The following is a 25538-nucleotide window of genomic DNA, read 5'->3' as shown; positions in this document are numbered from 1 at the left end:
TATTAAGGAGAATGAATGTTCACTGCTCCCCACGCCCATAGTCCAGGCGTGGGGAGCAGTGAATATTCCAGCAGCTGATCTCAGCGCATGGGGGCGCATGGCAGTGACATCATGCTCTGCTCACACGATGAGATCAGCTACTAGCAGCAGAACAAGACTCAGTGCTGGAGCAGATGGAAGGAAGGTGAGTAGAATCCTTTATTTTTTTGTGTGCAGCGTGATGGGGGTGCCATGCATACCAGAATAGGGATGCCATGCATACCAGGAAGAGGATGGGGGTACCATGTATACCAGGATGGGGATGAAGCCATGTATACCAGGATGGGGATGGGAGCCACTTATAACGGGAAGGGGGCATATATATACCAGGATGGTGGATATTAGTACAGAATTGGGAGACATTTCCAATAACCGTGTCAGCAGCAGACCCCTCCCCTATAACAGTGCATCATGACTACATTTTTTGCTTCAATTTATTTTTCTATTCCCCTCCTTTAAAATTTAGGTGCGTCTTATGATCAGGTGAGTGTTATAGTCCAAAAAATACGGTAAGTGGTGGAAAAAAAATCCAAAATTAGTAAAAAAAAAAAAAAAAAAAAAAAAAAGACTCCATTTTCCGAGACCATTAGCGTCTCCATTTTTTGGTATATGTGGCTGGGTGAGGGCATTTTTTTTGTGTACTGAGCTGACATTTTTATTGATACCATTTTGAGGTAGATGCAATCTTTTGATCGCCTGTTACTGCGTTTTATTGCAATGTTGTGGTGACCAAAAAAAACAGAACGCGCAAGTTAAATGCCGCTGTCAGAGATTGACAGCGGCATTTAAATAGTTAAACTCTGCGGATGGATCACGATTACGCACGCGGCTGTTAGGGGCACATGACAGCTGATCAAATGAGCTGTCATGTGGCGGAAAAAATGCAGGTACCTATACATCATAGATCGTGAAGGGGTTAAAAGCAGGAAGGGAAATACTTCATCTCACAAAAAGAATCAGCTGTGATGCCATGCTGTCCTCACTGTAACCTCTCTTTTGTTTCCCCCCCCTGCCCAGGAGATGTGGTATGATCAGACCATGTTCCTGCACGGTCAGACACAGCTATTACACAGTACACAGCAGGGGCACATTCATAACATTATCTCAGCACAGGGACATTTTATTTAAACACATCCAATTGTGGAAGTTATTATTATTATAAGATCTATTGATTAATATGAACTTTTGTTCATGGGAAAATCACTTTAGCTAATTTTGTGGTGCTGAAAACGAATATGACGCTTACATTTGCTGATTGGCTCTAATTTTCAAGATCCAGAGCAGGTTGTAGTTACTTATGACACTTTTCATGCAGGCTTATAGAAAAATTGCATCTTTATTATTTCACTATCATTATTGCATGGTTAGTGGAGATGAGTGAACATTTCAATGTTCGGTTTGGTTTCCGATCAGTGAATTTGCAACATTCGCCGATTAATTAGTCGAACATTCGTCGAATATCCAAACCCCATTGAATTCAATGGGAGGCCAAACCAAACGCATACGCAACACCTTGAAACGGACCCAAAAGCTGCCAAAACAGATCAAATTAGGGACAGACACCAGGAAAATGGCATCAATTGACCCAGAGTACAAGTAGTATAATTTGTATTATTTATTATTATAGCGCCATTTATTCCATGGTGCTTTACATGTGAAAAGGGGTCACCGACTGGTACAGGAGAAGAGATGACCCTGCCCGCGAGGGCTCACAAATAGTGATGAGCGAGTATGCACGCTCCTGTTCTGTACTCGCCCGAGCATCTCACTGCTTGAGATGCTCGACGAGTACTTCTGGGATGTTCAGACGGGAGCTCGAGTCCCCATCCCGCATGTTTGTCGCTGTTTTAACAGCGAATAAACATGCGGGGATTGCCTGCCACTCACTGTAATGCCGCAGCCATGTTGGTTTTGGCATTACAGTGATTGGGTGATAATGACAGCCAATCTGTGTTAAGATGAGATGAGGCTGGGCTGTGTAGCATCGCCCTGTATAGTTCCTTGCTCTGCCTGCAATGCCTCCTCTGTAATTGTGAGCAGCGAGCATTTCAGTAGACAGAAGCGGGATGGTGACGCTAAATATGGCGTCATCACTGCTCACCATCTTGGTGGAGTCCTCAAAGTTTTGGAGGACGGCACATATGTCCGACATCCATGCCCACTCATCAGCTCTTGTTTGCGGATGCTGACCTGAATTCCAACAGGCGTGTTGAAGCTAGTACTCAACAACTGACCTCTGCTGCTCACAAATCCTTCCCAACATCTGCAACGTTGATTTCCAACATATGGTGATATCGCACACCAGTTGGTGAGCTGGAAGCTGCAAACGCTGCTGAAGCACTGCCAGGGTGGCGGAAGCTGTAGCTGACTTTCTGAAATGGGCACACATGTGGTGTACTTTCACAAGCAGCTCTGGCAGATAGGTAGGTTTTGAGAAACCGCTGAACCACTAAGTTGAGCACATGGGCCAGCCATTGTACGTGTGCGAGGTTGCCAAGCCTCAGAGCCGCTACAAGGTTCCGGCCATTGTCACACACGACCATGCCTGGCTGTATGTTCAGCGGTGAGAGCCACAGATCTCCCTGCTCTGTTACAGCTTTCAACAACTCTGCAGTGGTGTGCGGTTTGTCACCTAAGCATATTATCTTCAGCACAACCTGTTGCCACTTGGCCGAGGCGGTGCTGAAGTGCTTCCAGCTTGTGACTGATGTGGTTATTTCGGAGATGGAGGCCGAAGAGGAGGTGCAGGAGATGTAGAATGTGGGGGCAACCATGATTGACCCAGGACCCGCAATCCTCTGCGTCAGGAGAACGTGTTCCGTCCCAGGGTCCGACTGGGTCCTTACTTCCACAATATTATCCCAGTGTGCTATCAGTAAGATGTACCATCCCTGGCCACAAGCACTTGTCCATGTGTCTGTGGTTAGGTGGTCCTTCCCAGTAACCGCGCTGGTGAGGGTACGGGTAATGTTATGGGACCCGTGCTTGTATAAGGCGGGGACGGCACACTGGGAGAAATAGTGGCGGCTGGGGACCGAGTACCGAGGGACAGCCGCCGCCATGAGGTTACAAAAAGCTTCCGCCTCCACGAGCCTATAATGCTAAATTTCTAGTGCAAGCAGACAAGAAATGTGGCAGTTTAGTATTATGGCCTGTGGGTGGCTGCATATTTGCACTTGCGTTCCAAGGACAGGGGTAGGGAGAACTGAATGCTGCGCTGGGACAAGGATGTGGACAAGGTTGCTGACTGTAATGGTTGCAAGTATGCAACGACAGGTGTAGGATGGGAGGCATCTTCGCTTGCATCATGGACAGAGGCTTGGCGTGCTTGTACAACAGGGGAAGAGGCAGTGGTGTCACCCGCAGATACTGTTTCTGGACCCTGGCATTCGGCCAAACTAGTCGGGTGCTTTGCTGTCATGTGCCTGAGCATGCTGGTGGCGGTCAGGCTGGTAGTTTTGCTGCCCCTGCTGATGTTGGCATGGCAGATGTTGCAAATGGCCTTTTTGGGGTTTACTGGACTGTCTTTAAATAAGAACCAGACTCTGGAAGACCTAACAGCTGGACTGGCAACTTCCCTGGTATTGATGTTTTGAGGAACAGTTGCCCACCTTGTGTCTGTGGCCACCCCACTGCTTCTTCCTGCCTGTTGTGATGTTATGCCTCCCTCCCCTTCTGCGCTGTTGTCCTCGTTATGCATGTCACCTTACCAGGTTGGGTCAGTGACTTCATCGTCCACCACCTCATCTTACACTTCCGCATCCTGGTCCTCCTCCTGACTTTCTGTCCATTGTGTCTCATCATCATCCAACTTTTGTGGCAGTTTCCCACTGTCACCATCGTGTGACCATGGCTGCTGAAATATTTGGCCATCGCTACATGCGATCTCCTGTTGACTCACTTGAAGCTGGCCGGACGAGAGGCCCGAATTTACAATTGGAAAAGTGAACAGCTCTTCTGAGTGTCCAAGTGTGGGATAAGTTGTCTCCGGGCACTCGGCATGGTGGGAGGAAGGAGGATCAGGGTGAGGAATATGCAGACTCCAAGTAAAAAAAATCTCCCGGATCCACACATTCTTTAAACAAGAATCTGCAAAAACAATTATGCATGCCCTCATCTCCCGCCTCGACTACTGGAACCTCCTGCTCTGTGGCCTCCCTTCTAACACTCTCGCACCCCTCCAATCTATCCTAAACTCTGCTGCCTGACTAAGCCACCTGTCCCCCCGCTATGCCTCGGCCTCTCCTCTTTGTCAATCCCTTCACTGGCTCCCCATTGCCCATAGACTCCAGATCAAAACCCTAAACTTGGCATGCAAAGCCATCCACAACCTGTCTGCTCCATACATCTGTGACCTAGTCTCCCGTTACTTACCTGCACGCAACCTCCGATCCTCACAAGATCTCCATCTCTACTCCCCTCTTATCTCCTCTTCCCACAATCGCATACAAGATTTCTCCCGTGCATTGTCCCTACTCTGGAACTCTCTACCCCAACATATCAGGCTCTCGCTTACTGTGGAAACCTTCAAAAGCAACCTGAAGACCTACCTCTTCAGACAAGTCTACAACTTGCAGTAACCACCACTCCACCATACCAATGCATGACCAGCTCTACCCTTACTGTATCCTCACCCATCCCTTGTAGACTGAGCCCTCGCGGGCAGGGCCCTCTCTCCTCCTGTACTAGTCGCTGTCACGTTTTTGTTCAAGATTATTGTAATTGTTTTTGCTATGTATACCCTTTTTTCACATGCAAAGCGCCATGGAATAAATGGCGCTAGAATAATAATAATAATAATGTGGTCCAGGCTCATGGCTATTGAGACTGGACCGTGTGGAAGTGGTGGTTGCAAACTTACTGGAAGCATTATCTATTTATCTGCTATCCAATCAACAACCTTTTTACACTGGTCTGGCTTCAAGAGTGGTTTTTCACAGCCCCCTAGAAAGTGGGACAGTAAGCTAGGTCAACATGATGTGGGTACTTGTTGTGCTCCCTCAGCAGGCACAGTTTCATCTTGCCCACGGCCTCGGCTTCTGCATGCACCATCATCATGACGTCCACTTCCCTGTCCCTTTCTACACGCCTTGCCCTTTTTAAATGGAGTTTAATATTTGTCACGTTGCCAAAAATGTCTGTATTATTACCGCAGTAATATAGGATCACGTCTGATGACCACGGTTTTAGTCAGTAACCTGGGATGCAGAGATGCTTCTTGGGGTCTTCCCCATGCTGTTCCCATGTCATTTCAGCACTGTAGGAATGTGTCTGATCATGTCTCACACACCACATGACCAGATTAGGTAGTAAAATGTTAAAATTACATTTACTGGTGAATGTATTTTTCACCGTTGAAAGCAATGCAATAGTGCAAAAAAACGCATCAAAGACGCTACGTGTGAACATAGCCCATAGTATGGAGGAGCATTTTTGCTTTTGGTTATTTTGCCTTATATAAAAGTCATTACCCTGGAAAGAATGTTCCAGAAAAATCCATTTTGGCTTTGTTTTTGTATGTTTTATTGTGAGTCCATAAAAGTGGCGTAATACTCTTACAACATTGTTCACAGGAGTGACCTGAGAGTCAGAGATGCTTCCAGGGGTCTTCCCCATGCTGTTCCCATATCATTTTAGCACTGTTCTCATGGATTTGGCCAATTTTTAGGCCTCCTCCAGACCTCTCAGGGGGGATGCCACCAGAAAAATGCTCGAATTTCCCATTGAGTTACATTGGGCTCATTGCTCGGGTTGAGTACCCGAGTATTACGATTCGCTCGACCCGCGCAACGAGCATTTTAGTGCTCGCTCATCACTAATTATCTGCTGTTTTGCACTGTTGCACCTTCATTTGGACTGTACAATGACTTAATACCGAATGATCTGATATTATATGCTGCTTTTTAATGATTCATGTATGTAATTTTATATATCTTTTTGTTATTTGTGTCAGCACCTTCTGTGCCACATACCCAATGTTATTATACTAAAGGTATTTTTATCCTGATTCTTACCTTGTTATTTTTGGCTACATTTCGGTTTTCTCTCCTTTTGGTTTTCCCTGTCTTTTTGAGTGATCGTCATTTCAGTCATGTTCTTTAACTAAACTGTTGTTTATAATAATCATTGTGACTATCTGTATGCTGTGTGTCTGCCCTTTATCCCGTTGATCTAATCTGAACAGTAAAAACTACTAAGCATATGACTTCATCCTCCAAAATGACTATGGTCACCTGCCGTAGTGTGATATTTAGGCAATTTTGAATACTGATAGAAACTATATGACAAACTCAGCATTCTGCAGTCTAGGGTCATACATAAAATAATAAAAAAAACAGGCAACCTCTTTAAAACTGCAGCAAGCAACCCAGTGAGTGGCACATCACTGCAAACTCTGCCTCTACATCATGCTGCTCACAGATGGGGTAGCAAAAATCAGTTGACATATTCCCTTTAGATGGTATGTAATCCTAAAAAATTCTAGTATTATAAAAAAAAAAATAACACATTTCAACATTTCAGTATAGGCACATAACAATATTGAGTATGATATAGTTATGATTGACATTATATCACTTCTCTATGCAAGAAACATATCTATAGTCAGTTTAATACTATAATATCATCATATTTATTTGTATGGTTATTTCTTGTTTTAGGTTCCAATGCTCACACTGTTGTCGATGGTGGAACTCAGCTCAAGTACATATCCTGTTTTTGATAAGGTGGGATCCAAAATTTAAATGTGGCACTGTCAAAATGAAGATCTTTAGGCAACGATGTAGACGGTGTAACGTTTCTACTTTTGAAAAGGCAGAAATTTCTGAAGAGAACAGCAAGAGGGTCATCATCATCAATGTAGTCAGCAAAATCCAAAGCAAGTTTTATGAACGGAAGAATACAAGGCCACCATTACAGCCTGAGGTTTACAGTGATGTGGTGGAGGGACCTCATGAAACGAAGTATTGCGAAGCTTGTAAGATGCAGGTGTGCAATTGGAATGCAGTCAGCGAAGATAAAACAATGGCTGCTATGCCCAAGCCAGAAACCTTCTATCCTCGAGCATCGTCAAGAGTTTATGAGCAAGATAAAACAAACTTCTGGCCAATAGAGACTTATTTAACTTCCCGTCCAACTAGAGCAGTTTACCAATCACCAGATGATGAAACCGGAAGAATTTTCGTTTTCATTATTGGTTTCCTAATTTTTGCATTGTTGTATATTTTAGATATAAAAATACAATAGTTAGGAACTGTTTTTTTTTCTATAGTACTGAGAAAATATAAAGTTGGACAGGACATGTGAATCTTTTTGACCTAGTAATGCAATTCTAGAAATAGATTGGTCGGAAATTTAGAAGCACTATACATTTGTACATTTTTCAATTTAGGAATTTAGTAACAGCATCGTTTTTGAATAACCTTAGTGTGTTTATAGAGCCTCAAAGGAATCTCACATATTGTCTACAGCATCTGCATTTTAAAGCAATGTTTCTAGCCTTAATGGGGTTGTCAGGGATTTTAACTATACTAATAAGAAATGTAAAGGGGTTGTCTGAAACTTTAAGATTGATGACCTATCCATATGATAGGTCATCAATATCTGATCGGTGAGGGTGCAGCACCCGGTGTCAGCGGTGGCAGGAACAGCTCTGTTGTGGAGCTGCACAGCACAGCTCCACTGACAGAATAGTGGCGATGGCCGGGTACTGCACAGCCACACCCTTTTGATTTGAATAGGGGGTGAATATGCTATTAATATGGTATGCCATGGAGTTTTTTTTTTTTTTTTAAAGTCATGTTCATGAGGCCTAACATAGCACAGATCCAATCACTCCAGTCATGTTGGGTACTGTAATTAAACAATCAGTATATTGGATTATTAATTTCACATTTATAATGTAATAGAGATCAAATCTGTGTAGAATTTGTAATTGTCATTCTGTCCATTAAGCAGGTTATTCTTATAGGATATTTTTTAAATCTGAAAATGGTATAATAAAAAAAACTTTCCTCACCGATTCCTTGATTCTCCAGATCCGGTGCTTACTTGGTCCCCCGCTAGTTTTCTGGTCTCTCTCAATATGAAATGACCACTCAGCAAAACCCAGGCCACCACAGTGACCAGCCTCAGCAAGTGAATGGCTGCAGCTTGTCACATTTCCTTGTGTCAGGGTGTCATTGCTACTCACTTTTTTTTATTGTGCCTTTCTGATCCTTTTTAAAGAATAAAACAAAAAAACTAAACAAAAAAAAAACCTGTTTGAAAGTGGAGAACACATTCAGCAATGAATATAATCAAGAGCCCCCTTACCTTGACAATATAAATAAATCGATTCCGTAATGTTTAATTGCAGTTGTAATGTTTTGGGGTTTTAGGAGCTCATTAGTTAAGAACTTGTTTTAAACACATGATTATGGATATTTTATGTCTGGCAATCAATAGTAGCTTTATTATTCTATTGAAAAATGTTAATAATCAAAATAACATTTGGTGTTTTTAATTATAATTATAGTTTTGTTATATATACTATATAACAATAGTTTTGTTATTCATTGCAAACCTTCCAGATTAGAAGTAAAACGAAATCAAAGATTTTGTTCTTCTATTTTAACCAGTCACTTGATTTATGCCGCCCAAACTAAAAGCAGCGCACTTGCAGTCAGATATGTTACTCTATGAAACGCTCCAGCGTTTCACGGAAAGCATACTTTGGAGTGACAACCAGGAAAGAGGAGATTGACAGGTCTGTTCCTTGAGTGTACATAGGGGGAGATGCCAGAAGAGATAAGCGACAGTTCTCTTCCCATGTGTGTACATAGTGAGAGACAGCCAGCAGAGATGAGAGTGACAGGTCTCTCCTGTGTGTTTACATAATGAGAGACGGCCAGCACAGATGAGAGTGACAGGTCTCTCCTGTGTGTGTACATAGGGGGAGATGGCCAGCAGAGATGAGAGTGACAGGTCTCTCCCATGTGTGTACATAGTGAGAGACGGCCAGCAGAGATGAGAGTGACAGGTCTCTCCTGTGTGTGTACATAGTGAGAGACGGCCAGGACAGATGAGAGTGACAGGTCTCTCCTGTGTGTGTACATAGTGAGAGACGGCCAGCAGAGATGAGAGTGACAGGTCTTTCCTGTGTGTGTACATAGTGAGAGATGGCTAGGAGAGATGAGAGTGACAGGTCTCTCCTGTGTGTGTACATAGTGAGAGACGGCCAGCAGAGATGAGAGTGACAGGTCTCTCCTGTGTGTGTACATAGTGAGAGATGGCTAGGAGAGATGAGAGTGACAGGTCTCTCCTGTGTGTGTACATAGTGAGAGACGGCCAGCAGAGATGAGAGTGACAGGTCTCTCCCCCGTGTGTGTACATAGTGAGAGACGGCCAGCAGAGATGAGAGTGACAGGTCTCTCCTGTGTGTGTACATAGTGAGAGACGACCAGGACAGATGAGAGTGACAGGTCTCTCCTGTGTGTGTACATAGTGAGAGACGGCCAGCAGAGATGAGAGTGACAGGTCTTTCCTGTGTGTGTACATAGTGAGAGATGGCTAGGAGAGATGAGAGTGACAGGTCTCTCCTGTGTGTGTACATAGTGAGAGACGGCTAGGAGAGATGAGAGTGACAGGTCTCTCCTGTGTGTATACATAGGGGGAGACGACCAGGAGAGATGAGGGACAGGTCTTTTCCATGTGTGTACATAGGGAGAGATTTGTCAATCTCCTGGAGTGGGTGGGGAGAAGCTGCTTCGGATTCATCTTGTCTTTCTTCAAATTATGTTTTCTATGAAATGCTGGAGCAGCTCTGATTCATGCAGCTCTGATTAATGTTCTCCATGGTTTGAACAGCATGAATCAAGTGGCAATTTCCCTTTAAAGAATTTGCTTGGCTTAGTCACTAACCCAGCAAGGCGATTAGGTGCATTAATCCACCCCCCACCACCTATCATAAATATGCATGGGCAGTTACGGTTACAGCTTATTCCTCCTCTCTTAATGTTATATTAAGCTAAGCAGAGCATGACAGACCAGTCCTAGTAGTCTGAGAAATAATCAGCTTTGTGACAAAGTGATGGTTAAAATTATGCCATGAAGTACAGATATTTGGTGCCGTTATGCAAAATTGAGCACTTAATAAAATCTACTTTTTTAAATAAAAATAATCATGCATTAAAGTTTGAAAATCAGTGTTGTCGTGTGTATTGCATTCCTTTGTGTACAGTATGTGTAGGTCATTTTTATTTTTAAGCTACTTAAGTTAAGATTTCACCAGTATTATAAAATTTCCCCAATTATATTTGTTTCTTCAGAATTGTTTGTCTTTACAGGGAACCTGTTATGTCCCCAAAATGCAATTAACCTGCAGATATGGATTTAATATACAGGTTAGGCTGGGGTCACCTGACCATCGATTCTCTCATGCGAGGTAGTGTGAGAGTGGGAGACGCTAAGTGTGGTTGGAAAAGTATGAGGAGATCCAGGATAGAGCAAGGTCTTTGATGCCAAAGGAAGAGAGGATCTGTCATAGGAGGCAGTGTTGCTTGTTTAAATGCAGTGAAATCATCTTGCAAATGTGTTTTCTTCCAACACCGCTTCGCAACCCTAGACACTTGCCGAGAGAGGTGACCACATCAATAACTGATGTGAGAGTGGCCTTGTAGAAAGCAGTGGCACTGTCTGTCGTGGAGTGAAGATATGGATGCCAGTTGTAGAATAGAGTTAGAGAGTGTGTGAGTGTCTAGATGTGCGAGTTTTCTGCGAGGGTGTGCTAGTTGTTGGACATGGGTGACAGGTGAGGTGGACAGGGATGAGAAAGTAAGTAGATGGTGGTCAGATAGGGGGAGAGGGGAGGTTGTGAGATTAGATAGAGAGCAGAGACGGGTGAAGATAAGGTCTAGTGTGTGTCCATCTGTGTGGGTGGCTGAGGAGGACCACTGAGTAAGTCCAAAAGATGAAGTAAGAAGTTTTTAAGGCGGTTGACAATGGGGATGTTGAAGTCACCCATGATGATGGTGGGAATGTCAGCACAGAGAAAGTGAAGAAGCCAGGGGGAGAATTTGTCAATAAAAGGCAGTGGCCGGGCCTGGAGGTCTGTATATGATGGCCTCTTGGAAATTTGAGGGAGAATAGATACGAACAAAAGAAGGGAGGGTAGAGGTGGGATTGGGTTGAAGGTGCAGTTGGTAGAAAGGGGAAGACCCACTCCTCCACCATGGCTGTTGCCAGGGCGAGGAGTGTGTGAAGTGGAGGTCACCGTAACACAGCGCAGCAGGGGAGGCAGTGGCGGAGGGTGTCAGCAATGTTTCGGTGAGGCCCAGGAAGGAAAGATTAGAGGAAATAAAAAGGTCATGGATCACATAAAGCTTATTGCAGACGGAGTGGGCGTTCCAGAGTGTCCAGAGAGAAGGAGCAGGGGGTTGGGCATTAAGGGCATGGGTTTTACATAGGAGAGATTGCGGTAGTTCTTATTAGACTGTGAGTGATAGGAGGGGGAATTAATGGGAAGAGTCATCTCTGGGGGTCCAGCATTGAGAGATATGTCACTAGTAGTGAAGAGAAGCAGAGAGAGGGAGAGGAGGTGGGAGAAGAAAAGTGGCCAACTTGTTTTATGTTTTAGTAGGATAGATCTGAGGTTGAGGAGCAGGTTGGCAGATGAGGTCAAGTGGGGAGGTAAGAGGGAAGGAGAGATGTTTATTTGTTTAGAGCATACATGGCAAATTCTGGTCCGTGGCCAAATCTGGTCCGCAGGGTGGTTTTATTTGGCTCGCGACACCAGAACCACCAACCCTATGTGTGGCCATTATTCTGTATGGAGGTCTATGTGGTGCCCATAATACTGTATGAAGGACTATGTGGGGCCAAATTACTCTGTATGGAGGACTATGTGGGGCCCATTATTCTGTATGGAGGACTTTCTGGAGCCAATTATACTGTATACTGGTTGGGCTGCGACTTTGTCCAAGTTTTCATTTTGGCCCTCTGTGTGTTTCAGTTTGACATCCATGGTTTAGAGGGTGCTGGGGTTTGGGGATAGCGAAGAAGAGTGAGGATTAGTGGAGCAAAAAACTGTAAGGGAATATGTAAGCATGGTGTAAGAGTAAATGTGGGGAAAAAAGAAAAGCTAAGTACATTTTAATAAGCAGTGGTTACTCGTACCTCTTGATCACTTCTGAGACATTTCTGCTGTGCACTTGAAAAGCTGCACTTCAAAATGCTGTATACATAGGCCTAAGGTCATAGACCTCTTTCTCAAAATTTATACAATTTCAATTTCACATAAAATATACCAGTTGACAACAGAAGGGAGGAGTTGCAGAGACACAGGTGAGACAATTATAGGAAGAGAATAAATTAACGGACAGGAGTGAAGACAAAACTTTGCTAATTGCACAGCAGGGAAGCAGCAGACATACCACAGAAAGGAGACATGTGAATACAGATCAATAGATGAGAGGATTTATCAATACACGATCTGCATTGCCCCATAGCAAAACATTGGTCGAGTGCAATCAGATTTATACGCTCGTGTGAGAGAGCCCTTATTAGCATTCTAAAGTTGCTCAGTCACTGCACTGAAAGCCCAGCTACGGGGAGGAAATTAATTTTATTCCTCCCGTCAGCCTTGGGGTTTCGGCCACTGCTCAGAACGTAGTGAGCAGCAGCTGTAACCGAGCTCCAGTACTGACAGCCGGCTTAGTACCGATGCTAAACCAGCTGTTCTGTTAGCTGACAGAAGTAACAGATTCCCTTTAATAGCTGACAACCAGGGGCGGGCTGGGCCTGGGGATAGAGAGACATATGCCCCCCAGGCTGGTCTCCTAGAGGCTGTTTGGGGCCGCCTGATGCTTTAGACATGTTGCATCTTTAAATGTACATATCCATCAGCACTCAGACTCTGCAGAAGACATGACTCTCTCACAATGCTTTTATGAAAAGAGATTATTAGGGACGCTATCTCTCATTGCCTGACTGACACATCTCCTGAAAAGGTAACTGCCATGGTAGTAGCACGGTAACTGGACGCCAGCAGACTAAATAGCAGTCAGCAAAGTGTATAAGTACTATATCCACTGCTTTTCTAGTGATTGCTAGCAGTGGCCGGCACATGCACTGAGATTGCTCATTGTTTACTGCTAACGAGCCATCTCTTGGCCTGTGTGGCCTTAACACTCACTAAGCAGTAGGACATAGAAGAAATCTTCTCCCCACTGGACCTGCTACAGGGTCCTGTTTCTAGCGGCAGGTCATTATACTGCAGTGCCCAGAGTGAGCGAGGTTCAGACTGAGAGAGGAGACAGATTTACAGCTCCATCCCTCTCATCACTGATATGCCGAATATGTGGCCACTTAACCTTGCTCCATTGCTCCAAAACCCTATTATAGTTAGAACAGAAAATCTAAGATTGATTTAGTAAAGGGCAAAATTTCCTAAGTTTGCTTTTGTTCTATAATTATAATAATTTTATTTACTACATATAGTGGCAACATATTTCGCAGCACTTTATAATTAAGCGGGGACACTTACAGACAATAAAGACAATACAAAGTTACACATAGTTCACCAGTTACAGGAGGAGTGAGGGCCCTGCTCGCAGGCTTACAATTATATAAGGACACAATAAGTAAAAAGTGCTTATTATGTATGGTCACACCCCAACATTATACTAAATAGAGCATATCAGATAATGCTGCATGATCATCAGCCGGTATCTAAGTTCAGTCACCAAGTGCTATTGGATGCGTGGAGGTTGTGGAGACAGAAGAGGAGGAGGGCCAGGTTCTGAAGAAAATATAGAAAGAGGGAACAGGGGAGAGTTAAATTAGTGAAGTGAGGTGATAGGCCTGTATAAAGAGGTGTGTTTTTAATCCACACTTAAAAATGTGAGAGCTTGGAATCATAATTTTAATAATAGTAATCCACTGAGCATGTAAATAAGGTAGTCACTCAGAAATGTCTATAGTAGAATAAAACTGATAGTCAAACCATTACAGTTCAATAAAAAATAAAATATACCGCTTCATCATAGTAGCAAAGAAAGATACTGCTGATTCTGGGGAAATCTGTAATAGTTTGACCGGCCGTCAGCTTCCCACCCTCACCGGGCAGGAGCTGCCCCACTGTACTGAATAAGCACAGTGTTGGAGGAGATGTATGATGAATGGCTTCAGAGATCAGCTGGCACACCGACCGCTGGCTCCACACCCTACTGGACAGGAACAGGAGAAACAATTCAGGAGGAAAAAGGAAAAAGAAATGGGCAGATATACTGTACATACACATATCCGTCCCCTTCTTTTTCCGTTTTCCTCCTGAATTGATTCATTATAATAACATAGTTCTCACTTTTTACCCTCTACTTGGTAGTCATATATATCTGCATTATTTTCTCAGAATTTATTGAACTTTCCTTGGTTAAGCCTAGATTTAACTCTTGTCTATACTGACAAGTATAGCTGTAATGGAGCTCAGGAAGGTAGCCGTGGGCGAGGTACTTGTCTTCCACGCCCTGGTCTGCTACAGAAAAAACGGGGTGTTGCTTTGGTGTGTCTGCGACCATATTACTGTAATGGACATTTCCCAGGTATGCTCTGCCACGCGTTGCATAGTTCTGGTTCCCATCGACCAGTCCATAAAAACAAGATCCTTTGTAGGCCCCCTTCACACGTCAGTGTTTCCAAAATGTGTGGTGACTGTTTTCACATGTACTGGAGACACTTACACACTCATACCCATTTTATTCTACAGTATGTGGCTGCGCACATGTCTGTTTGTTCACACGGACCTTGTGTTCGTGTGACCCACACGTGGACATGTCCGTTTTTTTCTGGCAGCACGGTCATCAATTCGTCCTGCACACATGCACAATGATGACATAAAGTGTGACATCCGTGTTCACCATCTGTGTAACATGTACCGGAATAGAATGCAGAATATAAATGACAGATATTTAGGTGTTAGATGTGCAAAGATAGAGATAGATATGGTGTACAATAGATAGATATAAAGAAATCCGTGAGATATATAATTAGTGCCGTGTTTGTGTAGTTTACTGTACTTGTGTTTAGCTAATAAATGAAGAAATAAAAGAAAATTTGTGGGGAGAGCTGTGGACTGATATTATCAGACTGGGAAGGTCCCTGGTTATTGGGCCCTTGCCAGCATAAAAATACCAGTCCGCAGCTGCCCCAAAAGTGGCACATCACATTAGATGCGCCAATTCTTGTGCTTTGTCTGGCTTTTCCCGATTGCCCTGGTGGGGGGGCATTCGGGGTAATGTTAGTTGCGGTTGACATCTGTGATTTGTCAAAACTCACAGCTGGCATGAAGCCCTTGGGCTAGTAATGGAGAGGTATCTATCAGATACCCCAATAACCCCAATAACCAACCCAGTAATCAAAAATAAAAACAAACACACAAAAAAACTTTGAGTAAAGACTCCCCACACTATCCCTGGTTCACCACTTTATTGAAATAAAAAAAAAAACATGCACTATAACGCTCATCAGAGCCAATATCCAGGGACCTTCCCAGTCTGATAATATCAGATCACAGCTGTCTGCTTTACCTTGGCTGGTTATCAAAAATAAGGGGGATCCAACATCATTTTTTTCATTTAGCTATTTATTTATTAACAAGTATAGTAAACTACACACGCAAAACACTAATTAGATATCTAACGGCTATCTATCGATATCTTTGCACATTTTTAACACCTAAACAACATTTGTTATTTTTCTTCCGCATTCTATTCCAGTACAAGTCATAAGGATGGTGCACATGGACGGCACATGCGTACACACGGATGACACACACGTACACACGGACACGGATAATACCGGGACTGGTTTTCCAGTACTGGAAATATCAGGACATATGAAGGGGCCTTAGTAACAGTTGCTTTTGCACACATTGAATAGCAGGAGATGCAGTTGTCATTTTTTTTTTTTTACAAGGTAACATTTCCAATAAACATTTTCAGCGGCACAGTTGGTACATTGCAGAACAAGTCGGAGACCATTATCCTTTCTATGTATAGTGCCACTTTAAGCTGTGCTTTTCCCAGTGACCACTATCCTTCAGCAGACTTCTTGGGAACCACATAACGATGCACCTCTGGCTGTGCCCCTTACTGAGTGTGCTCTCAGCCTTCCTGACTCCGTCTCTCTCAGACCCGCAGATTCCAAGGCCTGGTCCACACTAGTCCGTTCCCTAGAGACCCTTAGGGAATGTAATAAAGTTTCTGGCTGCATCCCCTACTCCCAACTTGCCTGCTAAACAGAAATCTGCTGCCACTGATATGGTTTCTTTCTGCTTTCTACTGTCTTCGCCACACCACACACCCCCGGTAATGATCACCTATTTTATGAGGGTGTCCTTTTTTCTTTCCTCCTATTCCTTAACTTTATTTTATTAAGTTATTTTCTCAGTCACTTTACCAGTAACAGATTCAGTGCTAGCATGGTTTTTATAGGGCCAAGTCCCCAATATCACTGTATAGTAGTGAAGAGCGAGCACTAAAATGCTTGAGTACTCGTTGTTCGGGTCGAGCAAATTGGAATGCTCGAGTGCTCGGACCGAGTAACGAGCCCAATGTAAGTCAATGGGAAACTCGAGCATTTTTCTGGCGGCTCCCCCGGGCGGTCTGCAGTGGGCCTAAAAATTGCCCAAATCGATGGGAACAGTGCTCAAATGACAGGAGATCAGCATAGGGAAGACCCCTGGAAGCATTTCGGACACCCAGATCACTGCTGTCAACAATGTTGTAAGAGGTATTACGCCACTTTTACGGACTCACAATAAAACATGCAAAATCAAAACCAAAATGGATTTTCCTGGGAAAAATGTTAAGGAACATCCTTTCCAGGGTAATGACTTGTATATAAAGCAAAATAAATACGTAGCGTTTTTGGTACGTTTTTGCACTTTTGCATTGCTTTCAACCAAGACAAATGCATTCACTGGGAAATGTCATTTTAACATTTTACAACCTTATCTGGCCATGTGGTGTGTGACACATCATCAGACATATGCATACAGTGCTGAAAAGGCATGGGAACAGCATGGGGAAGACACCTGGAAGCATCTCTGACTCCCAGGTCACTGCCTAAAAGTGTGCCCATCATAAGTGATCCTTGGCGCATGCAAAGATACCTCCCGCTATGCACCTGTCATTGCAGACTTGCAACAATCACCAACAATCACCCATCCGGGTGTCCATACTCGGTCCCCAGCTGCCACTATTTCTCCCGGTATCGTCTCCACCTTCCACAAGCGTGGGTTCCAGAACATTACCCATGCCCTCCCCAGTGCATTTACTGGAAAGGACCGCCTAACCAAAAACCCGTGGACAAGTGAATGTGAATGTGCCCTTTAATTTCATGACTACAGAGTTGGCTAATGTACTGATCTGCAATGCGGTTTCAGAAATAACATGCAATTAAGCACATCCAATCCACATTAAAAAAAAACAGCCATAGAGTGTCCGGGAACCTTCCCACACACTTTTCTTAGCCAGGACTGCTTCTCTGCATTTTTGGATGGTCCCACCAGAGAATCCTCGGGTGGGCTCTGGCTTCTCCATCAGGAGAGTTCATGATAGCGCAAAATTTGCATCAGCTATGGGGTTCTTGAGTGGGGGAGAAAGGTGAGCCCTCAGAATCAGATCCTCTGGTGGGCCCAATGTTTTTCAGTTTGAAACTGCTTCTCAGTGGGAGTTGTATTTCACCACAGCCAAATTCTTTAGCTCGGTGAAAGGACAGGCATAGAGGGAAACTGTATCTACTCCTGCTGTCATTTCTCCGTTGCCAGGTTCTGCCCATTGTCACACACGACCATGCCTGGCTGTATGTTCAGTGGTGAGAGCCACAGATCAGGCTGCTGTGTTACAGCTTTCAACAACTCTGCAACGGTGGGCGGTTTGCCACCTAAGGATTAAGCATGTTATCTTCAGCACAGCCTGCTGCCGCTTGGCCAAGGCAGTGCTGCAGTGCTTTCAGCTTGTGACTGATGTGGTCATTTCGGAGATGGAGGCAGAACTGGAGGAGGAGGTACAGGAGCTGAACAATGTGATTACATTGAGGTTACATTGGCGAGTCTGGTTTTTATACTAAACAAATATCCTACTGTGTTTTTATTTTTTTTATTTATTTATTTTTTTTACGTTATTTTTTAAAGCAAATTCATTCACCGGAAAATGTCATTTTAACATTTTACAACCTTACAATGTGGTGTGTGACACATCCTGTTTCATTTATGATGGAGGGACTCTGAAAGTCACAAAGCCTATTTTTATAGGGTCATCAGGCGGCTCTTACTATTTTTAAAGGGTCAGCAGTCGGCCCTCGCTATTGTTAGAGAGCCATCAACCGGCTATGCTTTGTTGTTCCTGTGGCATCCTGCTGTTCACAGGTACCACAGGACCCAAAAGGGTGCATGGACGGACTTCTCCACAAGAGGCCCTCACTACAAACAAACACCTCCACCCTTCCACCTCATACCACCAGAGGGAGCCCGGATAGGGATATATATATGTAGGGTGGAGCCAGGCAGTTCAGTTTAGTCAGAGAGTGTGCTGCCACTGAGAGCAGTGAAGACGCAGCACGTCTGATGCTGTATTCAGGGCCCCGAGTGTGGCCGGAGGCAAGGAGGAGAGGGGAGTTGAGGGGGCAGAGGAGCATCATAGGCTCACCCCAAGACACAAACCGGACACCGGGTCCACGCCTACAGGGTCCTTTATACCCAGTAGGGATCACCGGCATACCAGGAGGACTACAAGTCCCTGGTCGACCTGAAGCTAAACCCTTGACAGGACTAGGAACCACGAAGGCCCCAGCGTCCAGGGATAGTGGTTGCCAGAAAAATGTCCTACTACCAAGCGACAGGTGAAGGAACAGCACGACACAGAAGCTAGGCCCAGTTGCAGGCTGGCCAGGAGCTTAGAGAGAGGGAGACATGGACCAGGAGGCCTTATACCCGCTCACTGGGGAGAAGTCCTGAAGTGCACCCTTCCTACCGAGTACCCTGGACCGTACCTGACATCCGCACCAGTAAAGGTACTGAAGTGAATCCCCTGTCTCTGTCAGTTACTCCTGCTGTGCCATCTCTCCTGCACTGCAAGCATCACCACCATTTGCGCCTACACTGCCCCGGGGGCCCACTCCGCCTGTGGGGAGCACAAACATCCCAGCTGCCATTCCATCACCCCCCGGAGGTTTGCAGTAGCGCCGGTAACCATTACCGGAAACCACAGGTGGCGTCACGAGACAAACTGTACACTAAAACCCCTTTTTAAAGAGAGACCCAGAGTACGGGCCCGGGAGCCTACTGCCGTGACCTCCTAAACAAGGTCCCGAGTCCCCTATATTCCCCCTGGGTGACACATTCCCATTATTAACGAGTGGGTCTCCTATACTGTTATTGCGTATGCAGTGACTGCAAGGGCTGCAAAAAATTTGGACGCAACCCAATACCCCTTTGAAGAGACATAGAGGAGGGTCTCAGTAAAAAAAATGTTCCCATTATAAAGGAGCGGGTCTCCTATAGTGGTAATGCCCCTGCTGTGACTGCAAGGGCTGCCAAAATTTGTTAAAAACCCCACTAACAATTTAAAGACACATAGAGCTGGGCCACAGTAACGACATGTTCCCATTAGAAAGGAGATGGTCTGCTATACAGTTATAGGGTATGCAGTTAGTGCAACAGCTGCCAAAATTTAGGAAATGCCCCACTAACAATTTAAAGACACATAGAGCAGGACCATAGTAACGGTATGTTTCCATTAGAAAGGAGCGGGTCTGCTATACAGTAATAAGATATGAAGTGATTCCATCGCCTGCCACAATTTAGGAAAAACCCCAATAACAATTTAAAGACACATAGAGGTGGGCCTCAGTAACGACATATTCCCATTAGAAAGGATCGGGTCTACCATACTGTTTGCCTATGCAGTGACTGCAATGGCTGTCAAAAATTTGGAGGCACTCCAATGTCCCTTGCAAGAGACGTAGAGGTCAGATGGCCTCCTTAAAAAAATGCTCCCATTATTAGGAAGTGGGTCTCCCATACTGTTTGCCTATGCAGTGAATGCAACGGCTGCCAAAAATTTGAAGGAACTCCAATGCCCCTTGCAAGAGACGTAGAGGTCAGAGGGCTTCCTGCAAAAAATGCTCCCATTACTAGGAAGTGGGTCTCCCATACTGTTTGCCTATGCACTGAAGCAACAGCTGCCGAAATTTGGAGGAACGCCAATGCCCCTTTCAAGAGACGTAGATATGTTGATATGGTGCATATGGTGGTGATATGGTGGTGGAGGATGAGAATGCGGAGAAGGAGGAGGACAAGAGCAAATAGACAAAATAAGGAAGCGTATACTCATGTCTGTGTGTGAAGACAGAGGTGCATGGGAATAGAGTTAGATCTTCCCAAAAAGAGACACTGTATTTGAGTGTATGTTACGCTGCTATCATTCGGTGGTGTTGAGAACTCTGGCCCAATCCAGACCTTTTTCATTTTTATAAGAGTCAGCCTGTCAGCATTTTCAGTTGATAGGCGGATGCGCCTATCGGTTATAATTCCACCGGCAGCACTAAAAACCCGCTCTCACAAAACGCTAGTGGCAGGGCAGGTCAGGCCAGGACCTCCAAGGCGTAGAGAGCCAGTTCATGCCACATGTCCAGCTTGGATACCCAATAATTATAAGGCACAGAGGAATCATGGAGGACACTGGTACGGTTGGCAAGTTACTCCCTCACCATATTCCGAAACTTTGCACTCCTTGTGGGAGTATCCCTGTGTGATGGGAGGGTCTGAGAAAACTGTCCCAGAACTTTGACAGCGTTCCCCTGCCTCTGCTGAATTGCATTTGTGTCTCTCTCGCCTGTACGCCTTGGTTGTCCAACAAACTGTGACGTCTGCCGCCAGCGTTTTCGGATGGGAATTTTTTAAATTATTCCGCAACAAGGGCCTTCTCGTACTGCACAATTTTATTAGGCCTGTCCTGCAAGGGAGTAAGAGACATAAAGTTCTCCCTGTAGCATGCGTCTAGAAGCGTCACCAACCAGTAATGACTGTGACCCAAAATTTGGACAATGCGAGGGTCACGGGAAAAGCAGCGTAAAATAGACTCAGTGATGTGTGCCAGACTGCAAAGAGGCAAGACTTCCATGTCCTCACCAAGAGAACGACTGACCATGCTCTCCTCATCCTCCTCCTCCCTGTCCTCAGGCCATCCATGCTGAACAGACGGTATGACAGTTGTGCAGGTAGTACCGTCTATAGTGCAGGAAACTAGCTCCTGTTCTTCCTCCTCCTCCTCTTCCTCATTGTCACCCAATCCACGTTGGGATGAGATGAGGCTAGGCTGTGTGTATTCACCCTGTACGGTTCCTTGCTCCATCTCATCATGCTCCACCTGCAATGCATACTCTTTAATTGAGAGAAGAGAACGTAGAGATGTAGAGTTCCAACGCATGGGGACATCGCAGATCAGTCGGTGAGCTGGAAGCTGCAAATGCTGATGAAGCACGGCAAGGGCGGCAGAAGCTGTAGCTGACTTTCTAAAATGGGCACACAGGCGGCGTCCTTTGACAAGCAGATCTAGCAAATCCAGGTAGGTTTTGAGAAACCGCTGAACCACAAGGTTAAGCACATGGGCCAGGCATGGTACGTGTGTGAGCTCGCCTCACAGCCACCACCAGATTTAGGCCATTGTCACATATGACCATGCCTGGCTGTAGGGTCAGCAGTCAGCCACAGATCTGCCTGCTCTTTCAGAGCTGTCCACAACTCTTCATCGTTGTGTGGTTTGTCACCTAAGCATATTAGCTTCAGCACAGCCTGTTGCTACTTGGCCGAGGCAGTGCTGCAGTGCTTCCAGCTTGTGACTGATGTGGTCATTTCGGAGATGGATGCTGAAGAGGATGATGCTACTTGAGAGTGTGCGACAGGTGCAGGGCGGGAGGCATCTTGGCATGCGCCATGGACAGGGGATTGGCTTGCACGCACAACAGCGGAAGAAGCAGTGGTGTTACCCGTTGACACTGTTGCTGGATCCTGGGGTTCGGCCCACTTAGTCGGGTGCTTTGCTGCCATGTGCCTGATCATGCTGGTGGTGGTCAGGCTGCTAGTTTTGCTATCACAGCTGATGCTTGCCTGGCAGGTTGTGCAAATGGCCTTTTTGGGGTTATCTGCAGTCTTTAAAAAATAACCAGACTCGGGAAGACCTAACAGTTGTACTGGCAACTTCCGTCGTGTTGGCGTTACGAGGAAAGCTTTCCTGCCTTGTGTCTGCGGCCACCACACTGGTTCTTCCTGCCAGTTGTGGTGCTATGCCTCCCTCCCCCTGTATGCTGCTGTCCTCGCTCTGAATGTCTCCCTGCCAGGTTGGATCAGTTACTATATCATTCACCACCTCATCTTCCACTTCCGCACCCTGGTCCTCCTTTTGACTTTCTGGCAATTGTGTGTCATCATCATCATCCATCTCTTGCAACAGAAATTGCACTTTACCACCGTCGCCTTCATGTGACCCTGGCTGCTCCAATTTTTGGGCATCGCTACACGTGATCTCCTCTTGACTCACTTGAAGCTGGCCGGGCGAGTGGCCCGAATCTACAAATGGAAAAGTGAACAGCTCTTCTGAGTGTCCAAGTGTGGGATCAGTTGTCTCCGGGCACTTGGCAATGTGGGAGGAAGGAGGATCAGGGTGAGGAATATGCGGTCCAGACTCAGGGCCACTGAGACTTCACCGTGTGGAGGACAGGGTAGAGGTGGTGGTGGCCAAGTGACTGTAAGCATTATCTGCTATCCAACCAATAACCTTTTCACATTGCTCTGTGTTCAATAGTGGTGCTCTGCGGTCCCCTAGTAATTTGGACAGGAAGGTCGAGCGAGAAGATGTGGGTGTTTGTTGTGGCACAATTTCACCTTGCCCACGGCCATGTCCTTGGCATGCACCATGACCATCACGTCCACTTCCCTGTCCCTTGCCACGCACCTTGCCCATTTTAAATGGAGGACAATATTTTCCACGTTCACGAGAAATGGCTGATTTTGGAATGCAGTTATATGTGATATGTCTGATAGAGAACCATGATTTTAAATAGCAGGCCTGTAATTTACTAATATTATTCTACCCGGAGACCTAGTGTGAATAGCTTCAGTAACACACTGCAACAGAATGCAAAAGGAGGCCAATATTTTCGACGTTCAGTTCAAATTTCTGGATTTTTATCGCTGTAATATGGAAAAGATCTGGCTTTATTCTGCAGTGAGCAGAAAAATGGTGTACTCTGGATTGCTTTTTAAGCAAATAACTAAGATTAAGATTAAAAAAAAATTTCCCTGGCCCCTGATATCTGGGGCTGTCTAGAAATATCTGTAATTATTACAGCAGCAGGAGCAGACAGGAAGGTCAATGGACCCTCTTGTGCTGTATTATACACTGTAGTCTGCCACATACACTGCCTGCCTGCCTACCTCTGATATATAAATAAATATAAATAAATAAATATAAATATATATATATATATATATATATATATATATATATATACATAGTATGTTGTGGAATACCTAGACTAACAGGACGTTTAATGGACCCTCTTGTGCTGTATTATACACTGCAGTGTGCCACATACACGGCCTGCCTGTCTAGCACTGATTATATGCAGCTGGATTAGTCCTCAGAAGGACTGTTAGTTCAGATGGATATATAGATATATGTTGTGGAATACCTATACTAACTAATAAACAAGCAAATCTCTCCCTGACTCAGCAGCACCTCTCCCTACTCTGTCTGATTCTGGGGTAGACTGTGACGAGCATGGCGGCGCCTGGTCTTATATACAGTACACCTGATGACGCTGTGCGGCCAGCCAATCACTGTAATGCCCACAACCAACATTGGTACGGCATTACAGTGTGTGGCAGGCAATCCCGGCATGTTCATTGGCTCTCTAAAGAGCGCCAAACATGCAAGGAGGGGACCCGAGCTCCCACCCAAGCAACCCGGAAATACTCACCGAGCGCCGAGCTCGTAAAGCACAATGATGCTCGGGCGAGTACCGAGCAGTGGCGAGTGCGTTCGCTCATCACTACTGTATAGCTAATTTAAAATGCATTTTGGGAGTGACAGACTCCCTTTAAACTGTTGCATCTGTCGGCAAAACAAGTTGTGTATACAAAGAACTGTGTCTGCTATCACCTGTTCCTGTTTTTGTTCAAATTCTACAGTAAAGAAAAATCTGTTTTTCAGAACTATGGCCTCTCTTGTTCTTTTGAGAGTAAAAGACAACAAGGGGTAAACCATGCCACAACGCCCGACAAACAGGGGAACAGTAATAACCCGGTGAAGTCCCACACATATTCACATATGTCCTTATTATTGCTGTTTAGGTGCACCTTACAGACAGTGACAGTAAAAACTCTTCCACTGACTGACTAGGTAATGAAACTCAAGAAGCTAGGACTGCAATCATGAAGTGATACCCTGTAATTCCTGGGAAAGTTAGGAGTAGAGGTACACCAATGCATTTGTAATAAGTAGCACCATATTTATTTATTTTACTCACTTATATAGCACCATTCATTTCACAGGACAGCATTATTGGCACCCATTGGGGCTCAAAACCTACTGATTTCCTATCAGTATATCTTTAGAATGTGTGAGGAAACCAGAGCACCCAGAGGAAACCCACAGAGAACATACAAACTCCTTGCAGATATGTTGTCCTTGGTGGGATTTGAACCCAGGACCCCAGCGCTGCAAAGCTGCAGTGCTAATCATTGAGCCACCATGCTGCCATCCTGTCCATGCAATAGGGGAATAAAGGCACAGGACTAAACATTGGCAGCGAGTTTTTTCTGACGGTGCAGTTCTTACGATATGATGTTGGCATAAATGATCCAGTCAGCCAAGGAAAGAGTATTTTTTTCATTCTTCATCTGATCATTGGGGTGTTTACACCAGCTAATGACCGGTAACAAGCATTCCTATGAACAGTCATTTGCCAATTATCTGCCTGTGTAGATGGAACTGGATCTTTGTTGAGGTAAGCATTATACATGACTGATTTATTATTCTGTACAGAGACATGATGAAAAGAAGTATTGTGAAGCTTGTAAGATACAGGTATAGTCATAGAATCTAAAAGTATACTGACAGGGAATGTAGATTGTGAGCTGCAATGGGGACACTACCCATAATGTCTGTAAAGTGCTGTGGAATTAATGGCGCTGTATAAGTGAGTAAAATAAATAAATAAATAGAATGCAGTGCATGGGAATTAATAACAGTCACCATGGTTACATTCACATGCTAATTGCATTAAAATAAGATGATACTTAATTATTTTTAATAGGAAATTGTATGATCTCCTGAAAAATTAAAAAATAAAATCATGGAATACCTGTTAAATTGTGTGGAAAGAACAGGTAATTTATTAAGGCACTAAGGGCATGTCAGCATTCTCAGCCCCACCCCACAAGACATTTTCTTGTAGTT

At 44.8% G+C, this 25538-nt stretch overlaps 1 protein-coding gene across 1 annotated transcript; it reads left to right on the top strand.

Moving 5' to 3' along the window:
* Positions 1-514: 514 nt before the first annotated feature.
* On the top strand, positions 515-10075 carry LOC141258545 (receptor-transporting protein 3-like). Its single transcript, XM_073673523.1, has 2 exons — positions 515-522; positions 6699-10075. Exons 1-2 carry the CDS (start codon positions 515-517, stop codon positions 7282-7284), a joined length of 594 nt encoding a protein of 197 aa, XP_073529624.1. The 3' UTR covers positions 7285-10075.
* The last annotated feature ends 15463 nt before the right edge of the window (positions 10076-25538 follow it).

This window comes from Phyllobates terribilis, unplaced genomic scaffold (genome assembly GCF_046119375.1).
Source record: "Phyllobates terribilis strain yellow unplaced genomic scaffold, ASM4611937v1 Scaffold_3__8_contigs__length_932513732, whole genome shotgun sequence".
Classification (NCBI taxonomy): Eukaryota; Metazoa; Chordata; class Amphibia; order Anura; family Dendrobatidae; genus Phyllobates; species Phyllobates terribilis.
The sequence above is the reverse complement of the archived record's forward strand: the minus strand, read 5'-3'. Positions and strand labels throughout refer to the sequence as shown.